Below are 24768 nucleotides of genomic sequence, written 5' to 3' on the forward strand. Positions count from 1 at the left end.
TCCCTGGCCCAAGTTGCTAGCACACCATCTGGTATTCCTGGCTGAGCCAAGAGTTATTTACCAGTGACAGCTCTGTTCATCTTGCCATCACCGCCCATGTGCAAGGGCAGGAGGGCTCATCCAAGCCCCAGGGACGGCTCATATTGAGCACTCGCATGCTCCAAGCCCTGGCCTAGGCACTTCATAAATGTCATTAGTTTTAATCTTCATGTCAATCCTCATCTCCCGAAGAAAGAAACTGAAGTTCACGGGTGGACTCTGCTTGATCACAAGAGCTGCTTTCTTCCTTCAGCGTGCCAGCTCTACTAACCCACCTTTGCCACCTTTTCTCTTAGAAGAAGCCAGGGTACAATCACAGTCTCAGGACTGGACGAGTCTGGGGTTCCTTCTCCCTTTGGGCCAGGGGAAGCTGCAGAAGGCCCCAGGACAGGGAGTTAGTGCACCAAGGAGGAAAATCTACTTTCTGCCTACTCGCTGCTTTTCCCAGCTCCAATGAAAACAGCTACATCATTCATCTCGTCCCACACTTAGGGACTGAGAGCCCCTACCTTCGTGTTGACTTCAGTCCCTCAGCAGAAGGACACAGATCAGGCTGAAATCCATGTCTCTGCCTTGTCCATACCTGTCCCAGTCTCCTCACTATTTCCCAGTGTGACGTTTAGTCCACATGTCCATGGTGAAGACTCTGTGGTAGGTTGGAAAAATGATCACTCATTCTCTCCAGCCCTTTGTATTCTATGTAATGTGATGTGGCTCCTCCAAAAAAGGTGGAATCTGTTTCTTTACCCTTTGAATCGGGGATTGGCCACTGATTTCCTTTGACCACTGGGACTTTAGCAAGTGTGACATAAGCAGAGGCTTGTGAAGAGCTTGTGCATTAGGGCTTGACGTGTTATGCAGCGACTGGGAACCCTGTGACTGCCACCATGTGAAGGATCTGGGCTGGCTCGCTGGATGGTGGAAGACCAGAGCCAGGTCATACATCCCTGCTGCCCCAGGTGATCTTGAGCCAGTTGCCAGCTATGTGGGTGAGGCCACCCTGCATCACACAGCCCAGCTAAGCCACAGCTGATCCAGGAGAACAGCTGAGCCAGCACAAGGAACACAATTGCCCAGTCCACGCAAACCCCAGAATCATGAGAAAGAATAAACGCTTATGGTGTAAACCACAAGATTTTCAGGGTTGTTTATTATGCAGCAAAACTGAATCAGAGCTCTACCTAGGACATCACGAAGGCTAGAAAGTTAAACCCTAAAGTCTCCTCTGGCCAGGACAGTGGTAGTCTAATGCAGTGGCTGGGGGATTCTGGAGGCAGAAGGCTGGGGATGGAAATCATTCTTGGCTACTGAGTAGTTGTGCAGCTTCTGACAAGTCACGTAACTTGTGCCTCAACTTTCTCATTTGTAGTGCTTTAGTGAAAATGAGTTCCCGGAGTACTTAGACTGCTCCCTGGTTTTTCAGTTATTATCATTTAAATAAACAGCCCTGCCAAAGTCCCACTTGTCAAAGAGTTCCTACCTAGAAGAAGGGTGCCAACCGTCATACCTCTAGCTCGAGCTCCAGAGGGTCAAGGTGGTAAAATGACCCTGTCACACAAGACAGAGGTTAGATTTTCACGGCAAAGGCCCAGCTGGGACCCTGAGCAGCAGGTGGTAGGCGCGATGCCTCAGCCAGCTAAAAACCAGGATATCAGTTTTCCAAACCGTGGGCCACAGTATCTTGCCCAGGTGGGCAAGAATGGTTACAAATATGGAGATGGACACGGATCCCCTCAGTCCCGGAGCTGCTCGGGAGGGGTGCAGCAGGGCCCTGATCTGTAACTCCCCGTGTCAGGTAGCCTTGCTCAGCCCCAGGTCAAAGAACAAAGTCAAAGGCACCGCCAGGTGACCGCAGCCGTAAACACAGCTCTAAGAGAAAACACCGTAAAGGCCAACCAGGAAAAGCAGTACACATTCAGAAGAGCTCCTCCTGGAGTAGAGTCGAAGGCTGTATTTTTAAAATTCTGGTAGACACCAGAATAGGATGAGGACAGAACTGATTAGGGCTCCTGAAAAGTTGGGAAAAGGAAAGGCATCTATCTCCCACTGAAGTGGAGCTAACCATCACCAAGGCAGGAATCCTGCAGTACTTGGGGAGTGGAGCTGCCTGCCTCACCCTTCTCCCTACCTCCTTTCACTGCCAAAAGGCCTAGTTAGGGGCCAGGGATGTAGCTCAGCAGCACAGAGCCTGCCTGGCAAGCACAAGGTCCTGAGTTCAATTCTTGGTACAAAAAAAAAGAAAGAAAAAGAAAAAGAAAAAGCCTAGTTATAGGTGCTATTCCAGTTCATCTGGTTCATTTCTGTACCTGGCAACCACACCTGGCAAGCTGTTCATTATTCTAAAGGATCCAAACATATAAAAGATCCAAACATATAGAAGATTCAAGTTGGCATCTGAAGTTGGAAGCTTCACTGGCCCTGCCCACTCACCTATAACATCCTGTGTGTGTGTGTGTGTGTGTGTGTGTGTGTGTGTGTGTGCGTAAATAAAACTGAAAATCCAAGGACTGCTGGATCTGTCTGGTCCAGAAGAGATTTCCCCAGCATTTCTTTCTGGATTCTCCAGGTATAGAGAACATACTTTTCTGGGAAAGGAGGTGCATGGCTGAGGGTTCGTCTAAAATCAGAAGACTCTAGCATGGATCAAGATGATGCTTCTGGTGTGGGAGGAAAGGTCATCTCTTAGAAGGCTACTCTTCCAAGAGTGAGGAACTCCAGCTGGCAAGAAGAATAAGTATCTCCAAGTTCCCCGGATGAGAGATGGTCCAGGTTACCCTAAGAACTTCTCCCGCCACCCGCTTCTCAGCTGGCTGGCTTTTACGCACACCACCCTCACCACCACCACCAGGAGCATGGCGCCGGTATTTGACTTTCACTTTCCAACTTTCACTGTCTGCCTGAAACACTTTCCCTTTCCCACTCTCCGTACCAACTTCCCCCCATAATGTACACACTCCTACCAGTTCTATCTCTGCTGGGACTTCTCAGGGTAGAAGAGATCCGGAAATCCCTTTGCCCCCCGGCATCTGGATGGCGCCTCTTCAGAGCCACACATTCGGGTACCTCCTCCCTCACTTTGTGCCGTGAAGTGCACGGACCTTCAGTCTGACTCACTGTCCAGCTCTGCTCAGTTTGAAGCTTTACCCGTCAGTGTGTTGGCCATACCCATGTGGGTGCTTCTCACTCTGTCCCAGGAGAACCAGCAGGACCATGACTGGCAAGTGCACATGCCACTGAGCCCTTCTGTGTGCTCGATGCTCTGCTGGGAGCTGTAGCCCAGGAAAGAGTCCCTGATACTGGGGAGCAAGGGGTGAGACCAGAGCACCAGGACAAGAGTTTCCTAGAAAACCCATCTCCACCACACTTTCCTGTCACTGTCACCAACCCTGCTGCCTGCTCTTCAGCCCTCATTTCCTCCGTACACTGGGACAAAGGCCAGGGAAATACTCACAGCTCACAGGAAACCCACATGCGTACACTCTCCCCAGTCCTCAGGAATCATTTAATGGTTAATTTCATTCAAATAACTCAAGCCATGCTGCCCACTCAGATGCTAATGGCAACTACAGCAGTCCTTGCCTTCCTGTGAAGGACTCAGGCAATAAAATAACGGTGGTACAGAAGGGAAGGGCCACTTACAGTTCATCAGGATAACAATGGAAGAAAAATAAACTGGTGATGAGGTGGAGCATGTTGTAGGTGGAGGTGTCAGTAAGGGTGGGCTGATGAGAGACAATGGAAAGGGTGGGGACTCCAGTCACCCCCAGAACTCAGCCATTTATGCTGATAGTCTTAGGCTGTTTATCCCATTGGGCCTGGTAATGACTCTGGGTGGTACCTTACCCAGAAATCTTCTGTACCCTAATGGGCTTAGATCTGCCAGGGCTGGGCCTAGGTCACCCTGAATCTGTGCCAGACAGATATTCCATGGTTCTCTTGATACCAAGTCCCCCAGTGACTTCCTTGACCATAATTATCCCTGCCTTCTGAAAGTATTTCCTAAGAGAACCTTCTGGATTCTCATAGCCCTTGTCCTTTTGGAGCACAGAGGAAGGAGATTTGGGTGTGATACGAAGAGGAGACTGTGATCACTGACTCTCTCCAATGACAGAATGAACTGCATCAAAAAGGCAAAGTTCCCAATCCCTAGAAATGCTCAGGGAGACCTGTTGCCATCTGCTAGGGTGGTTGTTGAAGCAAGTCCACCTCTGCAGGTTAACAGCAAACTCGACTCTTTCTATCTAAGACTCATGCGGCTTAAATGCCTGTCTGATCTCATCCTTTAAAAGACTCTTGGTCCTAGGGTTAATATCTAATGCCTTCTCCTCACCTGGCCCAACCAGAAGTGCCCAGGGAGCTGCATTCGCAATTTCATGCTCTCTCCCATCACAGGACCACAGCTCTGTGTGGTCAAGGGCTGCCGACCTTGATTGTATCACACTGGCTCACCATCAAGTACCGGGAACCCTCTGGGGGAGTCTCCAGGCAAGATTTCTCTGGCCTCTTTGCAGACTTGAATTTCTGGTGGCTGCTCTGGCCAAGAACCCTTTTAACTTCTGCCTCTTTGAAGAAGAGGCAATGAAAGGCCATACCATTTATAAGCTAGCCCTCCAGGCTGTGGATTATCCAGGCTACTGGGCTAATGACCCATTTTCTAGAATGAGGAAACTTAAAGCTTGTGTAACTAGCTAGGAGGTGGGAATTCACTAAAAGCAAACTCTTTATCATTCAGAAGAGGATACTGAGGGCTGAGAGAGGAAGTGACCTGCCCAAGGTCACCTAGCCTGTCAAAGCTGGTCCTGCACTGTGGCTCGCAATCCATGACTCTTCCCATGCTCCTACAGAGCCCTATTCCAACCAAAGGATTTGGTCAACCACATAAGCCAGCCAGGCATGAAGTACGTAACTCTGTGGACATAGCAGACTCTTTTTGTTAGATGAGAAGCTGACCTTACATGGAAATATTCAGAAAGTCAAATATGGTGTGTGGGAGTGGAAGTAGAGTGGGCATAATGCTTCATAATCTCCTTCTAAACCCTGCCCAAACTCTGCGTGCCAGGCAAGCTGTGGGAGAATGTTTCATTAATCAACACAATACCCTCTGCTCATTTAAGACAAGCTTCTGCAGGAGTAGGGAGACAGGGCACCTGGGGTGTGGGGGGAGTGTTATGGCTCAGAAGACAGGGACACGAGGCCTCACGCACAGAAATCTTGGGAGAACTCCCATCAGCTTCTGGAGGCAGAAGAGAAATGGGCAGAGAAAGAAGGGAGAAAAGAAAAAAACCATAGGGTCACATACAGCATATGGCTTTTCTTCAACTCATCCATGCAGAAATGGCACAAAAAAAGTAGGGTGAGCCCCAGAGCCACAACATCAGAGGAGCCAGAAGATGGGGAGTGAGGATCACAATGCAGGAAAAGCAATCTGTACCTAACCGCTGGGATTCCTTTTGGGAATCCCAGCGGGATTCCCAACCCCAAGAATGGGATCCCATACCCCAAGAATGACATTCCCTAGGAGGCACTTCCACCTTCCCACCCTACCTTCCAGAACCCAAAGTGGTTGCAGACGCTTCAAGGAGCCTGCTGCTAAGGGACATGGAGGATGGGGGACTTGTAAGAACCTATGACAGAACATAGGCCGTCTCCCACCAAGGAAGCCTCCTCTGGTTCCCAAAGTGTGGGCCCAGCCTTTCTGTGCTGGCTGACTATGACCTCTCTGGTGGGCAGGGAAGGGGGAAGCTAAGAGATTAAGCTGCCCAAAGATTGCTGCAGGGAGAGGGTAGGGGTGCCACCAACCCCAGACTAGGATGGTAGCAACAAGGCTACTTGGGGTCAGAACCTCTCCAGAGGTGACCTGAGGTTTTGAAAAAGTTATTACAAAAGATACTTACACAAGATATGTACATAGTATGCATATTTACAATCTTTTCTTGCCCATACATTTGAGGGGTTACACATTCTACAGGCTTTCTCCTAGCTTAGAATACACTAAGTGTTCTCACCTTTTTCCTTCTTGTCATCCTTGTTCTTATTAGTTAGCACTTTGCCTTCTGGTGCACTTACCGCCTGCCTAACTCCTTTGTCCATGATTCTGGGGCCCAGACAAGACTCAGCTGCTACTCTTCTGTGCCTGCTGGGCTCGTCTCCCTCCACTCCGATCTTTCCTCTGTCACATTCGGTGTCCACCCTTCATCCTCATAACCTTTGTTCACAGACCCTGAGTCCTCGGTCCTGGCATGTTAGGGAGCGGGAGTGCCTCTTTCGTCCTCTCCTCCACTCACAGCAGAGGCAGCAGAGGAGAGTTCTCCATCTCCCAGAAAAGCACCTCAGGCTCCCAAATGCTCTCCTGGATGGCTCTGGGCAGGCCTGTTTCTGTAGCTACAGAACATGGGCAATAGTAATACCTCTCTCATGTGGTTACTGGCAAGATTAGATGGCTATAGATAACTTATGTTTAGCACATACCTAGCACATTATTGAGGCTCAATTATATGTTATTATTATTATGAATGATGAGATTAAAAAAAAATGATGAGAGTACTCTTACAGTCAGGTGAATCTATTTCTACTCATTCAGTCTTCAGCAGAGATGGCAAAAACACCTGCTTGTCCACCTCTGGGTAACAGCTCTAAAGAGACTCCAACACAGTGACAAAGGTATCATTTCTGTCCTGGAGACAGCCTCCCTCCAGCTCCTCACCAGCTGGGGACACTGTCACTTGAAGAAAGAGGAGGGTCTGTCCCTTCCTACTGTCATCTGTTTTCTCTCCCCTTATCCGTTTTATCCCTTTTTCTAGAAATTTTACCTCAACATTCTGTTCTCATTTTATACATTTGTTTATTGTCCACAGTTCTTACTAGAATGTCAGCTCCAGAGAACTGGACTGTTTTGGTCACAGATACTTCCTGAGCCTCCAGGACGATGATGCCTGATGGGTAGTAGACCCACAATATTTGTGGAATAAATTATCAAATAAATGAATATATTTAATTTTTCTACTATGGTCTTTCAAGGACCAGCTGAAATATCACCTCCTCCAAGAAGGTTTCCTTGATTCCCGAATCTTCCAACTTTTCCATACACCTTCTTGCCCTTCACTGTCCAGAAATACAGCTCTGTGAGTACAGACATCTCCATCACTGGACTGAGGCTCCTGATGAAACCCATGAATTCTAATCAGGAAAGGACCACTCTGAATCCAGCAGTGCTACTGCAGTATGAGAACTTGGGCAAAACTTCTCACTCAGCCTTCTCATATGTAGAATGGGGAATAAACACTCACCCATCCCCCACCTCTCTTTAGCCCATCATATCACTGTCTTGTTCACAGTGCTGCACATTTGCTGAACTGTCACATTCCCTAAGTGCATACCAAGGAAGCAAGACTCCTAGAGCAGGCAGATCCCGAGGATGCATCCACTGATGCCAGGAAGTGTAACGTTTCTCCCCAAGGAGAAAACGGGACTGAGCGGGATCAGCACTATCTAAGTCTGCAAGGATGTTGCACTGTAAGGACCGGAACAGTGCCACTCACAGTCCAGATCTGCTGGACCCCTCTGAATCACCATTACCCTTGGCCAGGAAGAGATGCTTCTAGATCTGTGACCATGTAGATCCCATCTCCCACCCACATGCCGATATACAACATGTAGATCCCACTATTATTTTTTTAACAAAGCCTATAAAGAAAGTATGCTTTCCTGGGTAGATTATCATTATTGGAGATTAAAAGTAAAACCTTGTTTTACTCAGAAAATCAATCTTCTCTTTTAGTTCCAGCAGAAACACAGTACAAAAGAGAACTGCCACAAGCCAAGAAGAGAGATTAAATGGAAGCTTCAGCAAAGCTGTGTGCAGGTGGCACCAACACTCTTAATGGGGGGTGCGTGCCCAAGAAGTAAGGCACAGGGCAGGAGATGTTCCCCAACATCCTCTCCTCTGCCCTGCCTTCCTTCTTCCTTGGATAACCTCGCCAATCTTCCCACTTCAGCTGATGAGTTTTGAAACTGCCTGTTTCGCTCTGTTCTCCCTCCTGAGTCCCATAGGTATCCTTCGATCTACCTGCTAGCCACCTCAAGGACATTTAGGCTTAACCGCAAACACCATGGGTCCAGAGCCAAGCTCATTGTCTCCACCTCCCCCTTGACCACCTGCCAACCCAATCCTACTCTCACGTGCGTCAACTCTATACTCTTCATCAGTCTGGAATTCCTGAGTTCTTTTTGACAACTCTGGAATATCTTCCACTCTAGTTCTTTCTCCTCTCTCCCATTGCACCTGCCCTAGGTCACGCCGTCTTCACTTCTTACCTGGATCCGTCTTTAGGCTGACCATCCCAAGTCCCGTGTCTTCTAACATTCATCAAGAAGATGCCTGTCAAGGAAATCTTCCTGTTCAGTACACCCACACCAAAACACTTGCAATGGCTTCAAAACATCCACCAAATTAACTCTTTAACCTCTGACTTTTGGTCCCATGCATTGCTAGTAAACCTTTGAACTCCTACTTACCTAAACTCATTTCCTCTCCATATCCCCAAACACCAGCAAACAAGCTTACGAGTTGTTTCCCAAACTTTATGGCCTTTTGCAACTTAAGTGGATTTCTTATTTCCATGTATCAAAACCCATTCATGGTTGTTGGTCTAGCTAAAATGTCACCTGTTCCATGAAGCCATGAACCTCATCAGCAAATATTTATTAAGTTTTTATTCTGTAACAAATACTAACCATCTCAACACATGGCCTTCTCCCTCCTATACACTCCTATGAACATACTTAGGTCTCTTACTATCTTGTAAATTTCTTACGGTCAGTGTCTTTTTTATTTTTTACATCACCAATCCGCCTCATAATGTGCCCTGCAAATACTCAGTATTCAACAATATGTGTGGAGTTCAATCAAAATTATGCTGTCCATCGCTTGACACTGCTTAGTTTAATTCTCCTAGGTTTTTTCTCTGCTTAAGTATGTGTGTCCAGAAAGAAGTAAAACTAAACTAATGATACTCTTCTTAGCAGCTGTAAGCCTATAATTATGGGTAACTCTCAGTTATCCATGCCATTGAAATAATACCATTGGAAAGAATCCTACACTAGGAGAAAAAAAAAATCCATCCGTCTTTGACATGTATTGTGCAATTTTTAAGCAGCTGATTTGCTTTTTTACTTCTGTTGGCTGATCAGTTGATACTGGCATTTAGTCTCTCAATAATGGGCTGGGAGATGGGGGAAACGGAGTACACTGGTGGAAGAAATCCAGCTTGGAATGACATATTTGCTCTAAACAACCTCAAAGGCAAGACTCGGGCAGCAATGCAAGCAGCCAGGGTGTGGCAGAAGGCCCCAAGGTGTGGCCATTGTTCCTCAATGACTGCCAAAGGCAGAGACTCCCAGCCATCTAGAACAGCTCACTCCAGAGTTCAGGATGTTTTTATTGCAGGAGACTCACAAAATGCCTTGGGATGAGGTTCTAGGGCAAAGGGAGGGCTGTGTTTCTAGACGGCCTGGCCTTGGAAGGGGCCTTGCTGTGCCACTGGGAACCACTGGATGCAAATCAAAGAAAACGAGATTTGCAATTTTGCATTGATAGCCAGATAATGCAGAGGGGAAAGCTCCCCTTTTCCACTTCTGAAACAAATATCCCATGTGGTGATTCGGCAGCTGTGTTAGCTGGGGAAAATTGATGCACATTTCATGTGTCAGGGAGCTGAATCCCAGAGAATAGAGCCAGCCTCCCAGAAAATGGTTTCTTTATATAGTTCCATCCATTTATTGTTTGATTGGACTTTCTGTATATTAAATTCAAGCTGTTCTGCCACTCATGGGTATTATGATGCGTTGGCTCGGTGGGAAATAATGAAGGTGATGGGATTTTACAGCATCATATTACAAAGGAGGCGTCCCCAGCCTCATCCATCTCTCCATCAACTAGCTTGTGTGTGAGGTGGCACTTATATTAAAATGATCTTTCTGATTCAGTTTAATGACACTCATTCGAGTCCTGACACCCAGAATATGATTACACAAGCTAAAGGCAATCTGCCTCCATCCAGGCATGGTCAGCAAAGGCTGGGCTCTTTCCTCCCAGTCTCCACCTTTCCACACACCCATTATTTTCATCAAGCTCAGTGGATGGAGAGGAGTGTGGAGAAGAGGCCGGTGTTCTGGCCTGAGAAAGCAGCTGGATGGAGCAGGAGTGGATGCCGGGAGAGCTGAACCGTTCGTTTTTTTGTTTTTGTTTTTGTTTTCCAGTACCGGGAATCGAACTCACGACCTTGCACTTGCCAGGCAGGCACTGTGCCGCTGAGCTAAATCCCCAGCCCCCAGCTGAACCCTTCGGCAGAGAATTGTGGATGCTCCAAAACACTGTGGCAGCTCTTTCCTCATTGTTATGAGGAAGTCCCCACTAGAAGTTGGTTTGAGGTCAATCTTGTGTACTTCTTCTAAAGAAAAATTGCTAGGGACCTGGTCTCTAACTCCCAGAAAAGGAACTCTGATTTGGACATCATCAGACGATGACCACTTGAGATATATCTGAGTTTTCAGGAGAGTGCAATCTTCCTGGAAATGCTGGTTGTGTGCAGAGCCACCTGCCCAAGCACTGGGCAGGAGAGGGACTCTACTCTTCTCCCTGGCCCAGAAGAGCTCCAACCATGATGAAATACGGACTAGAGGTTTGCAATGCGTGGGACAGCCACTCCCTCTTGGGTAAGAGGGAAAAAAGCCCTGAAACAGTGACTGAGGGGCTCTCCCCCTCCCCCGAGTAAGGGGAGAGTCACGCTGCCTTTTATTTACACTATTTTGAGGCAGAATAATTGCTGTTCCTCAAGAAGAATCATGTTTGTGTTTACAAGTGTGTTTAAAGAGGGAAACCCAAACACAACCAAGCAGAGAGGTTGAGATTGATTTCGAGAGATTCCAGAAGAGAGCTGTGAAATGAGCACCAGCCTGAAATTCCTTTCCAAAAATTGCAGCAATCTGAATTGCTGGATCGGAAGACAAATCCAGTGTGATGTTCCTAGTGTGAAGCGTCCAGAAGGCTCAAATTCCACTCATGTGAACTGACCTTTCCCACTGCTATAGCCCTGAAGCTCTATGTCTACCCCATTTAAGTAGTGGCCTCTGTTCTGATGATGGAGCAAGGTTTTCTCCTTGGAGCATATGCCAAACTCCTTGCGAGGTGCTCAGTAACTGTTCCATCGAGGTACAGATGCTCCCTGCTTATAGCCAGCATGAGGCACACTCCGAGACGCTGTGGCTGCAACTCAGCTCTCTAGGCTTGTTCGTTCCACACTGAGGTCTCAGCCATCCTGCAAGGTCTAAGCGTTCTTCTCGAGGGCTTCTTCAAGTCTCCCAGAAGGGGAGCAGCTCTTTAGAACTGTGCCTTCCTGGCCAGCCTCTGCTTGTGAACTTTTTAGCTGGCTTGGGAGCAAGACCACTATATACTTCCTGAGAAATATTCCAGTTACCTCCACCTCCAAATACATGCAGAGTCCCTCCCTTCTCCCATCTCTACTACCACTACCTTCAGTCCTAAAACCATCATCAACTTGTGCCTGCATTACTGAGAGAGTTTTCCCCCTACAGTGTACTAACTCCTCAAGGCTAGAGTGATTCTTTGAAAACAAATCAGTGGTCTCATTTCCAGGTCCTCTCTTGAGCTCTTTCATGTCACTCAACCTTTAGGACTTTCCTGCTCTTCCAAGAACGGCACACAAAGGCTTCCCCGGGCTGCGCCTTTTCATTTGCTGTTCCTTCCGCCTGGAGGGCTGGTCCCATGCTGCCCACATCTCTTCAGGTCTCTGCTCAATAACACCTTATCTGAGAGGTTCCTCTTAACCTCCTAACATAAGCAAAAGCTCTCCTTTGCTCCACCCAGCCCCCCACATTCAGGACTCCTTGTTACATCATGGTTTTTCCTCTGTAGCCTGATACGATGTATTTGTTTGTTTATTTACCATGGTTCTGTCCACTAATACATAAGCTGCACAAGCCTGATTTCTCCACTGTTACATTCCCAGTGCATAGCAGCCACTCAGTATTTGTTGAATAAATAACTGAATGGAGGGAACATCATGAGTAGGGGGCTTGTCTGTGGTTCCCTTTCTGTTCCTTCTTGGCTCTGGAATCTGGAGGGGAGCATGGTCAAGTAGCCAAGAGCAATGACAAGGGTTGGGAGCAAACTTCTCCTGCAAAAAGCTACAGCCTCACTAAAGCTGAAGCCTCATAGAGTGCCTGCGCGGCCTCCCTCTCTCTGCTCTACCCAGACATTCTGCCTGATGTAATCATATAGGTAACATCTGGACAGCACTGTGGTTGGTTCTCACAATGGCCAAAAGCTGGTCATCAAATAAGAACATTAAAGCTCAGTGAGCTCAGGTAAAACACATTTGATTGAATGGCCCACTACATATCAGGCCTTGTGCTAAGCATGAATCGTACAATGAACGATCTTTGGGTTGGAGATCTTCCCTTAAAGAGCTCATATCCACAGGGAGAGGATACACAAACAGTGGAAGTAAATAAAATGTGGTAATGACAAGATAGAGGAATGGGAAGCAAAAGGAGGGTCTCCAGCTCCCTGACACACCAGGAAGCCCTCTTGAAAGAGATTATGTTGGGCTAAGTTTGAAGAAATGATGTGAGTCAATAAGACACAGGAGCAGGTAGAGGGAGTCTCTGCAGCAGCAAAAACATCAAGTTCAAAGTCTCATTTCATTTGTTTTGTCTGTACTTTATATTGGGCTGATGTGTAATCACAGTCCCTGCGTATCCTCAGAGCCTCCCATGCATCTGGTGCACAGTAGGTGTTCAGAAATGTTGAGCAAATGAAAGATTCCTTGTTGGGATGCAAGCGTGCATCTTAGGAATTTTAGCACCAGAAAACTCACTTAAGAAATACATATCAACAAAAGAAAGAGCTCAGGGTCATTTGTTCCCACTGCATTAACCATGACCAGGGCAGGGACCTACCCCTATGCAGCCAGGCATGGTTAGTTAGTGTCCAGGCCAAGGCACCTGATGGGCCCTGACGGCAGTGGGAAAAAGTGCAAATAGAATTCTGGAAATTGAAGAGTTAACAAAAATGAATCTCAAACTAGCTCTGCCTCTGTGTGTAGGGGTGCCTGGTCAAGGACCCCAATCTGTGCCGTTCCTGTCTCAATCTTCCAAGCTCAGCCTCTCTGCCTCCTGGAAATTCAGGCAGGCCCCTTCCAGGATTGCCTTTTAAAGGAAAATGCAAATCACCTGGAGGCTGCTCCATGCTTGGAAGAAGTAAAAATCGATTCTGTTTTCGTTAAAGTGATTTTTGGACACTGTCAAAAGTTCTCTCATCTCGGAGCATTGGGTGACAGATAGGCTGCCGATCTCAATTATACAGCTGAGCCAACCAGTGGCAGTGAGTCATCTTATCAGGAGTGGACACTGCTCTGCATCTTTTCCATACTCAATTTCCCTTCCCTAAGATGTCCAAGCGCAGCCCTGTCCCATCCAGGCCCAGAGCTGACCCTCCACAGCCCTAATGGCCACTTGCTCAAAAGGCTTTCCTCCCCCCTGCTCCCCTCATACCTATGCTCCCCCCACATCTTCCTAGCTGCCCTGATGGACTGGCTTAGATGGTTCAGGCCAACTGTGATGCCAACCAAAGTTAAGCAAAATTAAGAAGGGGCCGGGGATATGGCTCAGTGGCACAGCGCCTGCTTGGCAAGTGTGAGGTCCTGAGTTCGAGTCCCAGTATTAAAAAAAAAAAGACGCAAAATTAACAAGGGGAATCTAGTTTGAAAAAGTTTACATCGTATAATACATTCCCAAACTGGTTATGTTGGTGTTATTTAATATGGGGAGTTCTGTCATCCCTTTCCTCTCTTAGCTGAGATAATTGGGGATTTGTTTTATTTATAGCATCAATTATGAGCACAGAAATTAATCCTTGAATGGTGCATTTGGGAACTCAGCTGTCAAGGGAGGAGCAGGGAAACCTAGGCAGAGCTCAGGGGTCTTCCCCACCAGCACAGGAAGCTGCAAAAGAAAACTATCTGCAAGCCCAAGTGGCAGCGTGGGCTCTTATTGTTCTTGCGTACTTAAGGTATTTTGAGATATTAAATAAACAGTGATAATTGGCTCAAAGAGATCCCTCCCTGGAGGACACCTTGTAACTCACCAGCAAGGTGCTGGGAAACAGGCAGAGATGTCAACCAGGGCCAGGAAGAGCGGATGCCTTCACTCAGAGCATTGGCCCTCCTCCCAGCCCTGCTCTACAAAGGGGCTGAAGACAGCCTCTCTCCAGACTAGAAGTAGGAGCTGGGGAACAGCTAGAAAAGGGAAGGGCAGGACACAGAGAGGTGGGCATCTGCTGGGAGCTGTTGGAAGCAGTCAGATCGTGGCACAGTATCGGTCCTTGCTATTCCATAGCCCCCTGGGGCTCAAATGCCAGTGTAGAATAAGAAAAAGATGGGCTTTCTCCAGTGGTTGAACAAGGCTGCAGCTAGGGAGTGTGGTCAGAAAAGGAGCCAGCCCGTGGAGAGAGAAAGATTTCCACGGTCAAGTCAGTGAGGCCTCCAGTCAGGACAAGAAAATGCTGTAGTCCTGCAGAGCATCTCAGTGGACAGCTCTGTCACCAGTAACGGCTGCTCTCCGCTCTCCTGGGGGGACAAGGGCCAGAGCAGAGCACGCAGACTGAGGGGCTGTCGGCTCTGCAGACTCAAATCTTGGATCTACCCTCAAGAGAGAAGAGGTATATCTAAAAGGGACTGAGGGGAGTATCAGGCCTAGAAAATGGAGAAGGTGCCCCATTTACTTTGACCCATCCATTAAAAAGCATTTTACCAAGCACCTGCTACGGATCGTCAAGGAAAAGGGCCTGGTAATGGTGCCAGCTGCCAACTCAGGTCAAAGTCAGAGTAGCCTGATCTAGCATTGAGCTGCATGGGGTGGGGGTGGGGGCTCTTTCTCGTAACTTATCTGAGTTTAAGGAAAACACCACTAAAGGTTTCTTTTCTTGCCCGCTTGGTTCTTGGTTCTCCTCCCAGAAACTAGACATTTTAATGCCTGGTTCGGAAGGAAAAACAAACATGTGCATTGTCAGGTGTGGGGTGAGAAAGTGTAAAGGGCCCACAGATGGGGGAAGAATGCCGCCCCCGATGCAGATAACCCTGTCTTCTTTATGCCATCGCTCTCTAGCAGAGCCCCACCACCACCTCAAGAAAGTAAATGTGAGGCTGACTGTTCACCCTTGAAGCTGGACTTGCTCCTTGACCTATAGGGAAAATGCCAAAGGAAATCAGCAGTTTTCCCAGTACCAGTAAAATACTAGATTTTGCTATAAAACAAGCCGTCATTTCTAAGGCAGTATTTTAAACAACCTAGAAGGAAACATTTAATGTACAAGGATCCTTCCCAGGGTCAGGATGCTTGGCCACGAAAGATGAAGGGATGGCCAGGGTCGGTCTGGAAGAGATGAAGATGCCTGTGTGTGCCTAGCACAATGACTGACATATAGTAATTGTCAGACTGATGTCTTCTTGGCTAGTGGTGACTAGATAGAATATGATACCATTACACCATCCAAAGAAGGTAGAACCCTAAAGCTCTGGTAAATGGGACTGCTGTCGGGATAAATAGAAGGCAGATTGATGGGTATGACGGTTAAAGAAAGACGCATCTTTCTTCTAACAACAGGCAGCTCTTCCCCCACTTTATCCCTAAATATCCCCGGATGCCCCAAAGCTGACATATGTCACCTGAACCAAGGGAGACAAAGTCAAATAATCACATATTCTTACCCACCCTGGGTAGGCATCTATTTGAAGAAGTGTGTGTCTGTGTGTGCGTGCGCGCGTGCGTGCGCATGTGTGCACATGTGCTGGAGCTGGAGGAGGCAGAAAGGCTTTCGTCAGACAGAGGTAAATGAAATGCCCCTATAAATGTGGCCTTCGCAAATGAATGATGACACCGCTTATTCTCTCCTTTGCTACTCTTTTCCCCTCCTTTATGGCAGAATGAAGAATGTCATCATTTTAAAAGGTCCCATCACCTGCTCAGTCATTCCCAATAAGCATAGGAAGCATTAAGGAAAAAACACACCACCACCATTTCAGCCAGGAACAAAATCAAATCACCAGGATGCCCCCAACCAACTGTCACAGACCAAATAAAAAGGTTCATGAATTCTCCATCAGCAATATAACGCTCCCTGGCCTAAGCAAATAGAGACCCAGCATATGAATTGTGGAGAGATTTTTGCATTAGCCTCAACAGCTTCCAACAGCTGAAGCAGAAACCCCTATGAAATCTATGTCTCTATAAAGCTGCCTTTATTGGCTCTAATCCTGTTTGGGTGAAGATTGTAATTTCTTCCTTAAATCCCTTCTTCTGATGGAAGGGTTCACATCCCAGCACCACAAATACATTTCTGTGACCTCGATGCAGAGAAGACTTCATAGAGCTGGAAGGGACAGGGTCAACTGAGACCTCCCTGGACACCTGTCCTTTTCTCTGATGATACTGCTACTTCTATCTGACCACATGATCCGCTCAGACCACCCCACTGTCACCCAGATAGTCTGGGCCGTGCCAACACTGCCGCAGGCTGAGAAAGCAAGACTATACAACCTTTAGTGAGAGAAAAGAAAGCAGGCGCCTCGCTTTGCAGAAAATCCAAATTCAGGGTCACTTAGAGAAAGTATGTTCAGAGCCACTGAACCACTGAGCAAATGTGGCAGCAGAGAAAAAAAGCAAGGGAAAATGAAAACAGCCTACAAATATACTACAAAGAAGAAATGCAGGAAGAGTCCAGAAAGGTGCTCTTAGTATCTTCTGGTGAAGGAAATCTTCTTATAACATTCACAGAACTTCTCAAAGTACTTTCCCCCCTCACCCAATGCCTCGTCTCCCTCCGCATCATGGCCCTTACAAGCACAGGTGCAAGAATGTAACCATCACCCCCCCACACACACAGTCACACACACACATACACATCAAATACACATACGATGCATGGCAGGAAAAAGAAATGGTGACTTCATTTGCCACACTTTATAAAACACATGTCTCATCTCTAAATCAATTCAGAGCAAGTTACCACCCCAAGTAAAACACACAAGTCTTCCCCTTCTGAAGCTGCCACTTCCCTGGCTCCCAGGACTTGGGTGAGGGATTCCTTGGTCCTCTCCCTAGTCCTAATGCCATACAAATCTTCACAGTCCACCCAACCCCCACCCTGTTGGGTGCACTGACACTGACTTACCCCAGTGTGGTCATGGTGACAATGGTGTACCAGAAAGAGGCTGGGATGCTTGTGAACTTGCTGGCAGAAGAGCCCTTCTCAGCATAAAACATCACAGTGGCAAAGATGATGATGGCCATGGTGAGGGAGAAGAGGAGAAAGCCCAATTCAGAGGCACAACTCTTCAGGGTATAGCCCAGGATCCGAAGACCCTGGGAATGGCGGGAAAACTTGAAGATCCTGAAGACTCGGAAGACCCGGAGCGTGACAAAGGCCCCAGACACATCCTCATTGTTGGTCATGACCAGGCCGATATAATAGGGCATGATGGCCACCACGTCAATGATACTCATCACACTGCGGATAAAGCGGTAGCGGCTGGGCGCTGCGAAGAGCCGGAGGAGGTATTCCACCGTGAAGATCATGACACAGGCTGTGTCCAGGCAAAAGAAGGCCACCGAATAGCGCTCCCCACAGGGCAGCTCCTTGCTTCCCGGCACCGTGCCACATGGCACTGTCTCCACCACATTGGTAATGACTGAGACGGCAATGAAGAATCCAGTCACGTAGTAGAAGACCAACGCTAGCGTGCTGGTGTGGGGGTTCTCAAAGGCCCGCCACATGGTCTGGCGGAAGCTGAGCGAGGGCATGGACTCCTGGTTGTTCTCTGAGTCATTGTCATCCATGAGGCGCTCAGCATTCTCCCGCTTGCGGTCCTTGTACTCCTCGTAGCAGCAGTCCCCGATGATCTCGGGCAGGATGCCGTAGAAGGCCAGCTCATCATCATAGGCCGAGATGCACTCATAGCGTGGGTAGTGCAGCTTCCCTGTTCGGTAGAAGTTGAGCACACAGCGGAACACCTCTGGGTCCCGGTCAAAGAAGTACTCCTTGGTGTCCTCGTTGAAGAAGAATTCCTTCTCTGTGCTGCCCAGCAGCGTGTCTGGGTACCGCTCCAACGTTGTCCTCCAGGTCTGAAACCGCCGCCCACTCACATTGAGGATGATCAGCTCATCCTGTCGCTTGTTCTTCTCGGCGGGGGCAAGGGGCATGGGGCAGTTGGCCACCGGCATCCATCCGATGGCCGCAGCCCGGGCAAAGGGCAGCCAGGCTGCAACTCCGGCCGCCATGGTGACTCCAGTTCTTGGGCCAGCGGCTGTGCGGACACTTTATACACCAGCTCGGAGTTAGTTCAGCAACCCCTGGGAGACAGAAGAGAGCAGACAAAGGGCTGAAGAAGTAGCAGGAAGGGGAAGGTCACTGGTGAGTGAAACAGCATATCTCCAAGGCAAATTAATAAAACTGAAGCTACCACAGATACAGAACTTGATTCTTTTCTGTCCTCCCCGAATACAAAGAGCACCTAGCAGGGAAGTGCGGCAGAAGGGCAGGATCACCAGATGTTGCTGACTGCCTGACAAATTGTCAAGTTCCAAGAGGGCTCAGGAGCATTTGGAGGGAAAGCCTCTTTAGCAGGAAGATGTGGGAAGACTTGGGTAATAATCAGCTCTGAAAGGTTATGGCGTTATTACGAATTTAAATTGGGAGAGGGTAAATGAGTTCTCATTAAATGAATTTAAAAGTGGGATAAACATGCTAATTTTTATTTTACTTTTCACCCACTAGGGTAATCAGGAATAGGGTGGAGATGAGGGAGATCAGGTAAACACATCCTTTTTACTCCTCCCTTCTCTATGAGAAGGAGACTAGGGTTGCCCATGTCTAGAAAATTCTCTGCCATGGTAGTTGACAACAGTGGCCCTCGGGCTTAGGAAGCTCTGTCCCCAGCTCCCACAGAGAAGGCTGCTTTTGGCAGAGTGCGTACTCTCTGGGGACCTTGGTCCTGCTCCTTGACCTGACAACCTATGTCCAAGTGCTCCCCTCAGAGCCATGCCGTGATGGGAAGACATGGGGAAGGTTGTTAGGCTGAGCAGGGTCTTGCTTCTATCCTCTGAAGGAATTCTTGGATTCTTGGTCCACCGGACTTGGAATGCACTGCCTCTCTCCCTCCCTGGAGGAAGCTGATCCACGCTCACTGTCATCCCTAGATTCCTTTGCCTCGCGACTCCATCTGCCCAGCATCCTCAGCTCCCTCTGGTTATGTAACAATACTCCTTCCCATGCCAGCCTCTCACCTGATCTGCATTCTACCCCTAGAGGTTTCCCCAGAGCTAGGCCATCTTGTCCCTTCACCCATGGCCCTCTGAACCACATTTCCCCACCACCCCCTAACGATGGAGGGAACAATGGCATGGAGAATTATATTTGGCTTTGGGAAACAGATTTACCTTCCCAAATCTGGCTTTTTAGAGATGATAGTGAAATGACTCTGCAATCCCCAAATGTATACCATCTGTAGGAAGACATGTGGTGACACAGAAACACACGTAACAGCAACGGGAAATTGTTTGGGGCTGGCACGCTCATCTCCACCAATCCTAGACTGATTACACAGAACAAATCCTAACTCAGAATTATTTGGATCCTCTGGAATTCACTTGATTTGACTGTATTTAAATAAACGAGGCAAGGGTAAGTCTTGAATTTTTTTTTTTGTTCCACAAAGACTTGTAATAAGATTTGTTCTTCATATCTCCCTATAATCCTACTTCCCCTCTGACTCCCCAAAATAGGTGCTCTCACTTCTGAGATGCCATGAGACTTTTCTCCCTGGATGGCTCTGAAACTGGAGGTTTTAAGTTCTCTCTTTATTCACAACCCCAGACCTATCACCCTGACCGTCTTTCTCACAGCTCCACCCCAAGTGGTCAAATAATGAGACAGCAGCTCTTATTCCCTTCGTGGATTCTCTCCACCCCCATCCTGGAAGAAGAGTCTATCATGTCACCTGTTTCATGGACAAAGACAACTGAGGCTCACAGACACGTAGGAGTCTGCCAACCCAAAAGCAGCAGGATAGGGATTCGACTTAGGAGGTTTACTAAACATGAACTCAGCAGGGACATTACCGCCTGCTTTTCTGGATCAACCCCATCCATCCCACCAAAAGTCCTGTGAGGCAGACACCACTTTAGCCTCATTTTCTTAGATGAGGAATGAAGGATACAGAGTTACAATAGTTGTCTAAAGGATATAATGACTAAGTAGAGATATTTAAGCCCAGACATTCCCAATGTGGAATCAAGTGTATAGCTAGGCCATTTGTATTCCATCAATTGTGTGCCATGCCTTACTAATAATAATATATTTCTAAACAGACAGTGACCTCTGAAGACAGAGCTGAATCAAAAGAACCCAAGAATCAAGAGCCTGCCTCTGACTCACCATACAGCTGCAGTCAAGTTTCCTCAAGGAATCAGCTTCTGCCTCAGTTTCCCCACCTATGTGCTAAGGGAAATTTTCACAGGTCCCTTTGTTCACTAAAAGGGGGAGGTTGATTTTGATGCTACAGAAGACACAGGAATGGGGGCTGGGGATTTAGCTCAGTGGCAAAGCGCCTGCCTGGCAAGCGCAAAGCCATGAGTTCGATTCCCGGTACCGGAGAAAAACCAAAAAAAAAAAAAAAAAAAGAAGACACAGGAATGACAGTGACATTTCCTGTAAGTGTCACCACTTAGCACAAAAAAACAACACAGATCTGATGAGCTCTTGATTACAGAACTGAGAAAACCAGGGAAAGAATCGGGGTCATTCATCTATAGCAGAGGGGAATCCACATGCAACTGATAGATGTGGAAACATATCTTGCACTGCACATCTTTAAGAAACGTACCCTTATATGAGCTGTGCTTTCTTTTGGACCAGACTTACAGTCCCCCAACACACACTTGGTTAGGTTTCCAAGGGGCAAAGGAGCTAGGAAGCAGTCCATAAGACAGATACCAGTCACAGATGATTCTAACCTAGTTTAGGTTTACTGAGTACTAACAGTGTTCTTAGGACATTGCCCTAAGCACATTTACATAAAACATTTAATTTAATTTCACAAAAGTCATGTGACATTTGTGCCCACAGGTAAGGAAACTGAGAATTAGAAAATTTCCTTTAAAGGGACTAAGCTCCACATGTCAGGAGTTAACGGTTTTCAAAGGTGTAACCTAATACTGACCTACTGAATAGAAGACAGGAGGGTACAGAGTCCCTTCCCCATCTTCCCCAGGCAGTAGAAAACAAGGGTTTCTGGAGGCCTTGAATTCCAGTTTCAGTTCTTTCCTGAGTTTGTGAAAGCAAGCCACTGTTACCCTCTGTACCTCTGAGTTCTCATCTATAAAAAAACAAATGGATAAGAAGGTGACAAGGGGGGCTGGGGATTTAGCTCAGCGGCAAAGCGCCTGCCTGGCAAGCACAAGGTCGTGAGTTTGGTTCCCGGTACCGGAGAAAAACCGAAAAAAAAAAAAAAAAAAGAAGGTGACAAGAGGACCCTTCAGTTTAAATGATCCCTGATGCTACTGGGTCCAGGACATGGAGGTTACAGCTCAGGTCTCACTGAGATGGCCTCACGTCAGCTACCCATGCAAAGCGAGACAGAACATCTGGGCTTGTTGCTGTGGGGATGCAATTAGCTCTAGCCTCATCTCAACAGAGGGAGTTCTGGGAATTCCTGATGAGGCTGGTGCCTAGAACAGGGCACACAACCTGTATCACGTGGAACCCAAGGCACTCTGAGGCCTGGTCCATGCACAGGCCTGGATCATGCACACCCAAGCCCTGGTGACCCTTCTGAAGAGTAAAGACCTGGAGCTCTGCACATCTGACTCTTTATGTCTCTATCCCAGAATGGGGCTTGGAAAGGTAGGACCTGGAGGGGGTTCAAGTGGCAAAAGGTAAGTGACTACTCAATGAGGAGGCACCTTGTGGAGTCTTGCTTGGCCAGACACAGGGCTGTGCATTCTGAGAGGAAGTTACCCCTTCCCTCCCATCAAAGCTCTGTTCACCCTGACTCCTGAGCCCCAAGGTCAAGTACCTGGTCCCTGCCAAGTCCCTCTTCTCCAAAAACCATGAGTATTTTACAAACTGCTTACAGATAGATAACCGGAAACTCGGAAGGCAAAAATAATCCCGTCCCTGTCTAGGATAAAAAGTCTCTGATCTCAAGGCTGAAACTTTACCCCAAACATCAGTCTAGAGCAATCATCCTAACGAAGGCCAGGCAAGCACCACGCTGTCTCTAGAGACTCAAACCCAACCTCCTGAGTAAAAGATACCAAACAAGGAACAATTACCCCACTGCTACATTCTTTGTGTATATGTGCACACACACACACACACACACACACACACACACACATATGCTCTGTACACACACTGGGCTTGGAAGGGGAGAACAAATGTCCTATCCTGGCTCTGCTTGAGCCAGGTCATTCCCGCAGCGATCACCAGCACCTCCCCAGCCGGCCTGGGTATGAATCCTGCAACAGGCGCTACAGTGCGGCCCCATTTCCAGCCAATGGCACTGCACATGCCTCAAATGCCAAGATTTTACTAGGACGTGGATGCCTTACAAATGAAAAATCTGAAGCTATTTCTGTTTTTGGCAGAAGAGTTTGACAATAGGAAAGCTTTGGTTGTGGTGGTGGTGGTGGTGGGGAGACTGGGGAAGAAATATTTGAAACAGATAAGTTCTGAAGTATTAACGATGAAAAATCCTGGAAAAGGGAAGCAAAATTTCCCCCGCTTTAAAAAGTCAGCTGCCTCGTTAAACAGCTTCTGTTCTGGAAGAAGAGGAACAAAAACAGGCAGAATGACCGGGGAGCCTGTCCTGGGATCTGACACCTGCCTTGGGTACAGGCACCAGGCGGTCAAACATGTTACATCTCCAGGGCTTGCCCTTCAGCAACCTCATGGGAGAGTCTGGAAGCTTACTCTCCGGAATTTTACATCACAGTCCTTATCCCAGAATAGGGGTGGTCTGGGGGCCGGGGGGAAATGTCCATGATCCAGGCGTTTTTTCCTGTGTCCATTGTATTTTAGGCAGGCAAGCATGAAATTGACAGGGTGAACCAAACTGGAAATCCTTAGGGCACAGGCCTGGGACACACTGAGATCCTCCTCCCCACAGTGCCACTCCTAGGCTGGCCAAGGCACTTTTCTGAACTCTTTCTCCAGCCTCCTCAACAGCAAAAGTGAACAAGCTACTGATCTTTCTTCTACGAGGGGAGGGGGTTGTGTATTTGCATTTCATTGCTTTCAAGTAGTAACAAGGAAAAACAAACACGTCAATTCCTTTCTGCATGCCAACATGTGTCTATATGGGAGAAATCTACACATGCTCTGCACTGAACTGGCGCTAGCTCAGCAGCCCTTTGTACAGGTATTAAGCATCCCCCTGGAAGGAACAGTAAATACGCTGCAAATTTAATGATGGTTAAATTTAACCATCCCATACATTCAAAATACAGCTATACATGACTGATCTTACAAGTAGATTACCATGTGCGCAGGACCCCGAAAAAGTTCAGATATTCCTCCTAAGAAGGTCACGCTGCCTTCTCTTCGGTATACGATTCCAGGTCTGGAACCTCAGCCTGTTGCTGACTTACCAGGATAAAAGCAGAACATCTTGGACCTAATTCAAATATCACCACTAAGCAAGCACAGGAATTTAGTTGACTGTAGGTAACTTCTGCCCAACCCCTTCCGTCTCCCATCCCCATGGTAAACACTCACTAAACCCAAGTCTTAGGGACCTCTTCCACCGTGCCGCGATGGCCTCTGGCATCACTTTGAGACCCTTCCCAGAGCTCTCAGGGTGGAAGCGGCGCCCGGCAGGTCCAGATGGACGGCCCCGGGCCTCGGTCGGCACACAGGCACACCGCAGGCTCACTGAGCTGGAGAACTTTGCGAAGCGCCCCAAATTGCTCCCAGCTTCCACTCTCAGCCATTTCTCTCCTTCACAGCTCACAAAGAATGGGGACGGAGCAAGCCTTCGCAACCAGCAGCCGGATCCCAGGGCACCCCCCAGGGAAGGCAGGCCAATGGAAAGAGGGCAGAGGTTCACACCCCCATCCCTAAACCTCACAGCACACCGAGGCCGAGGTAGCTGCACAGCCGAGGGAACCGACGCCCCCGGGCCGGCTGCATGCACCCCCTCGGCACCGTCCCCACCCCCAACCCTTCCGGCGCCCCAGCACCCACCCACCCACCCGGGTGCGGGAGTGGGAGGGTGCCGCGTGGGCAGCTGGAGCAACAGGCGTGGGAGCAGCGCTCCTCGCACTTGCTGGCTCCAGAAGCCTCGGTCGCGCCCCTCTTACCTTCGCGAAGCAAGCCCCAGGCCCCGCACCCCGCGCGCGCGCGAGGAAGCCGAGGCCAGGGGCCGCCGAGGCGCCGAGCGCCCAGCAGCGCGGGGAAGCGCCCAGCAGCCGCCGCTCGCGCCGCTCCTCCTCGCCGGCGAAGTCTCGCTCGCTCCCTCCCTCGCTCGGTCGGTTCGTGCGTCCGTCCGTCCGTGGGGCCCTCCCTCCTCCTCCTCCTCTTCCTCCTCCTCCGCCTCCGCCGCTCCAGCCCCAGCTCGGCAGCGCGTCCCCTCCCTGCCTCGCCGCTCCGCTCGC

At 48.5% G+C, this 24768-nt stretch overlaps 1 protein-coding gene across 1 annotated transcript in view; it reads right to left on the minus strand.

The window, feature by feature from the left end:
- Kcnd3 (potassium channel, voltage gated Shal related subfamily D, member 3) overlaps positions 1–24714 on the minus strand; it is a 203751-nt gene extending 179037 nt beyond the window's left edge. The window contains exons 1-2 of the mRNA XM_005388954.2: positions 24475–24714; positions 17288–18465 (exon numbers count right to left, since the gene is read on the minus strand). Of these exons, the coding sequence (XP_005389011.1) occupies positions 17288–18393 (1106 nt within the window). The 5' untranslated portion in view covers positions 18394–18465; positions 24475–24714. The remainder of the gene's footprint in view (positions 1–17287; positions 18466–24474) is intronic.
- Positions 24715–24768: the final 54 nt, after the last annotated feature.

Source organism: Chinchilla lanigera, unplaced genomic scaffold, assembly GCF_000276665.1.
Source record: "Chinchilla lanigera isolate Chin_1 unplaced genomic scaffold, ChiLan1.0 scaffold00034, whole genome shotgun sequence".
NCBI lineage: Eukaryota > Metazoa > Chordata > Mammalia > Rodentia > Chinchillidae > Chinchilla > Chinchilla lanigera.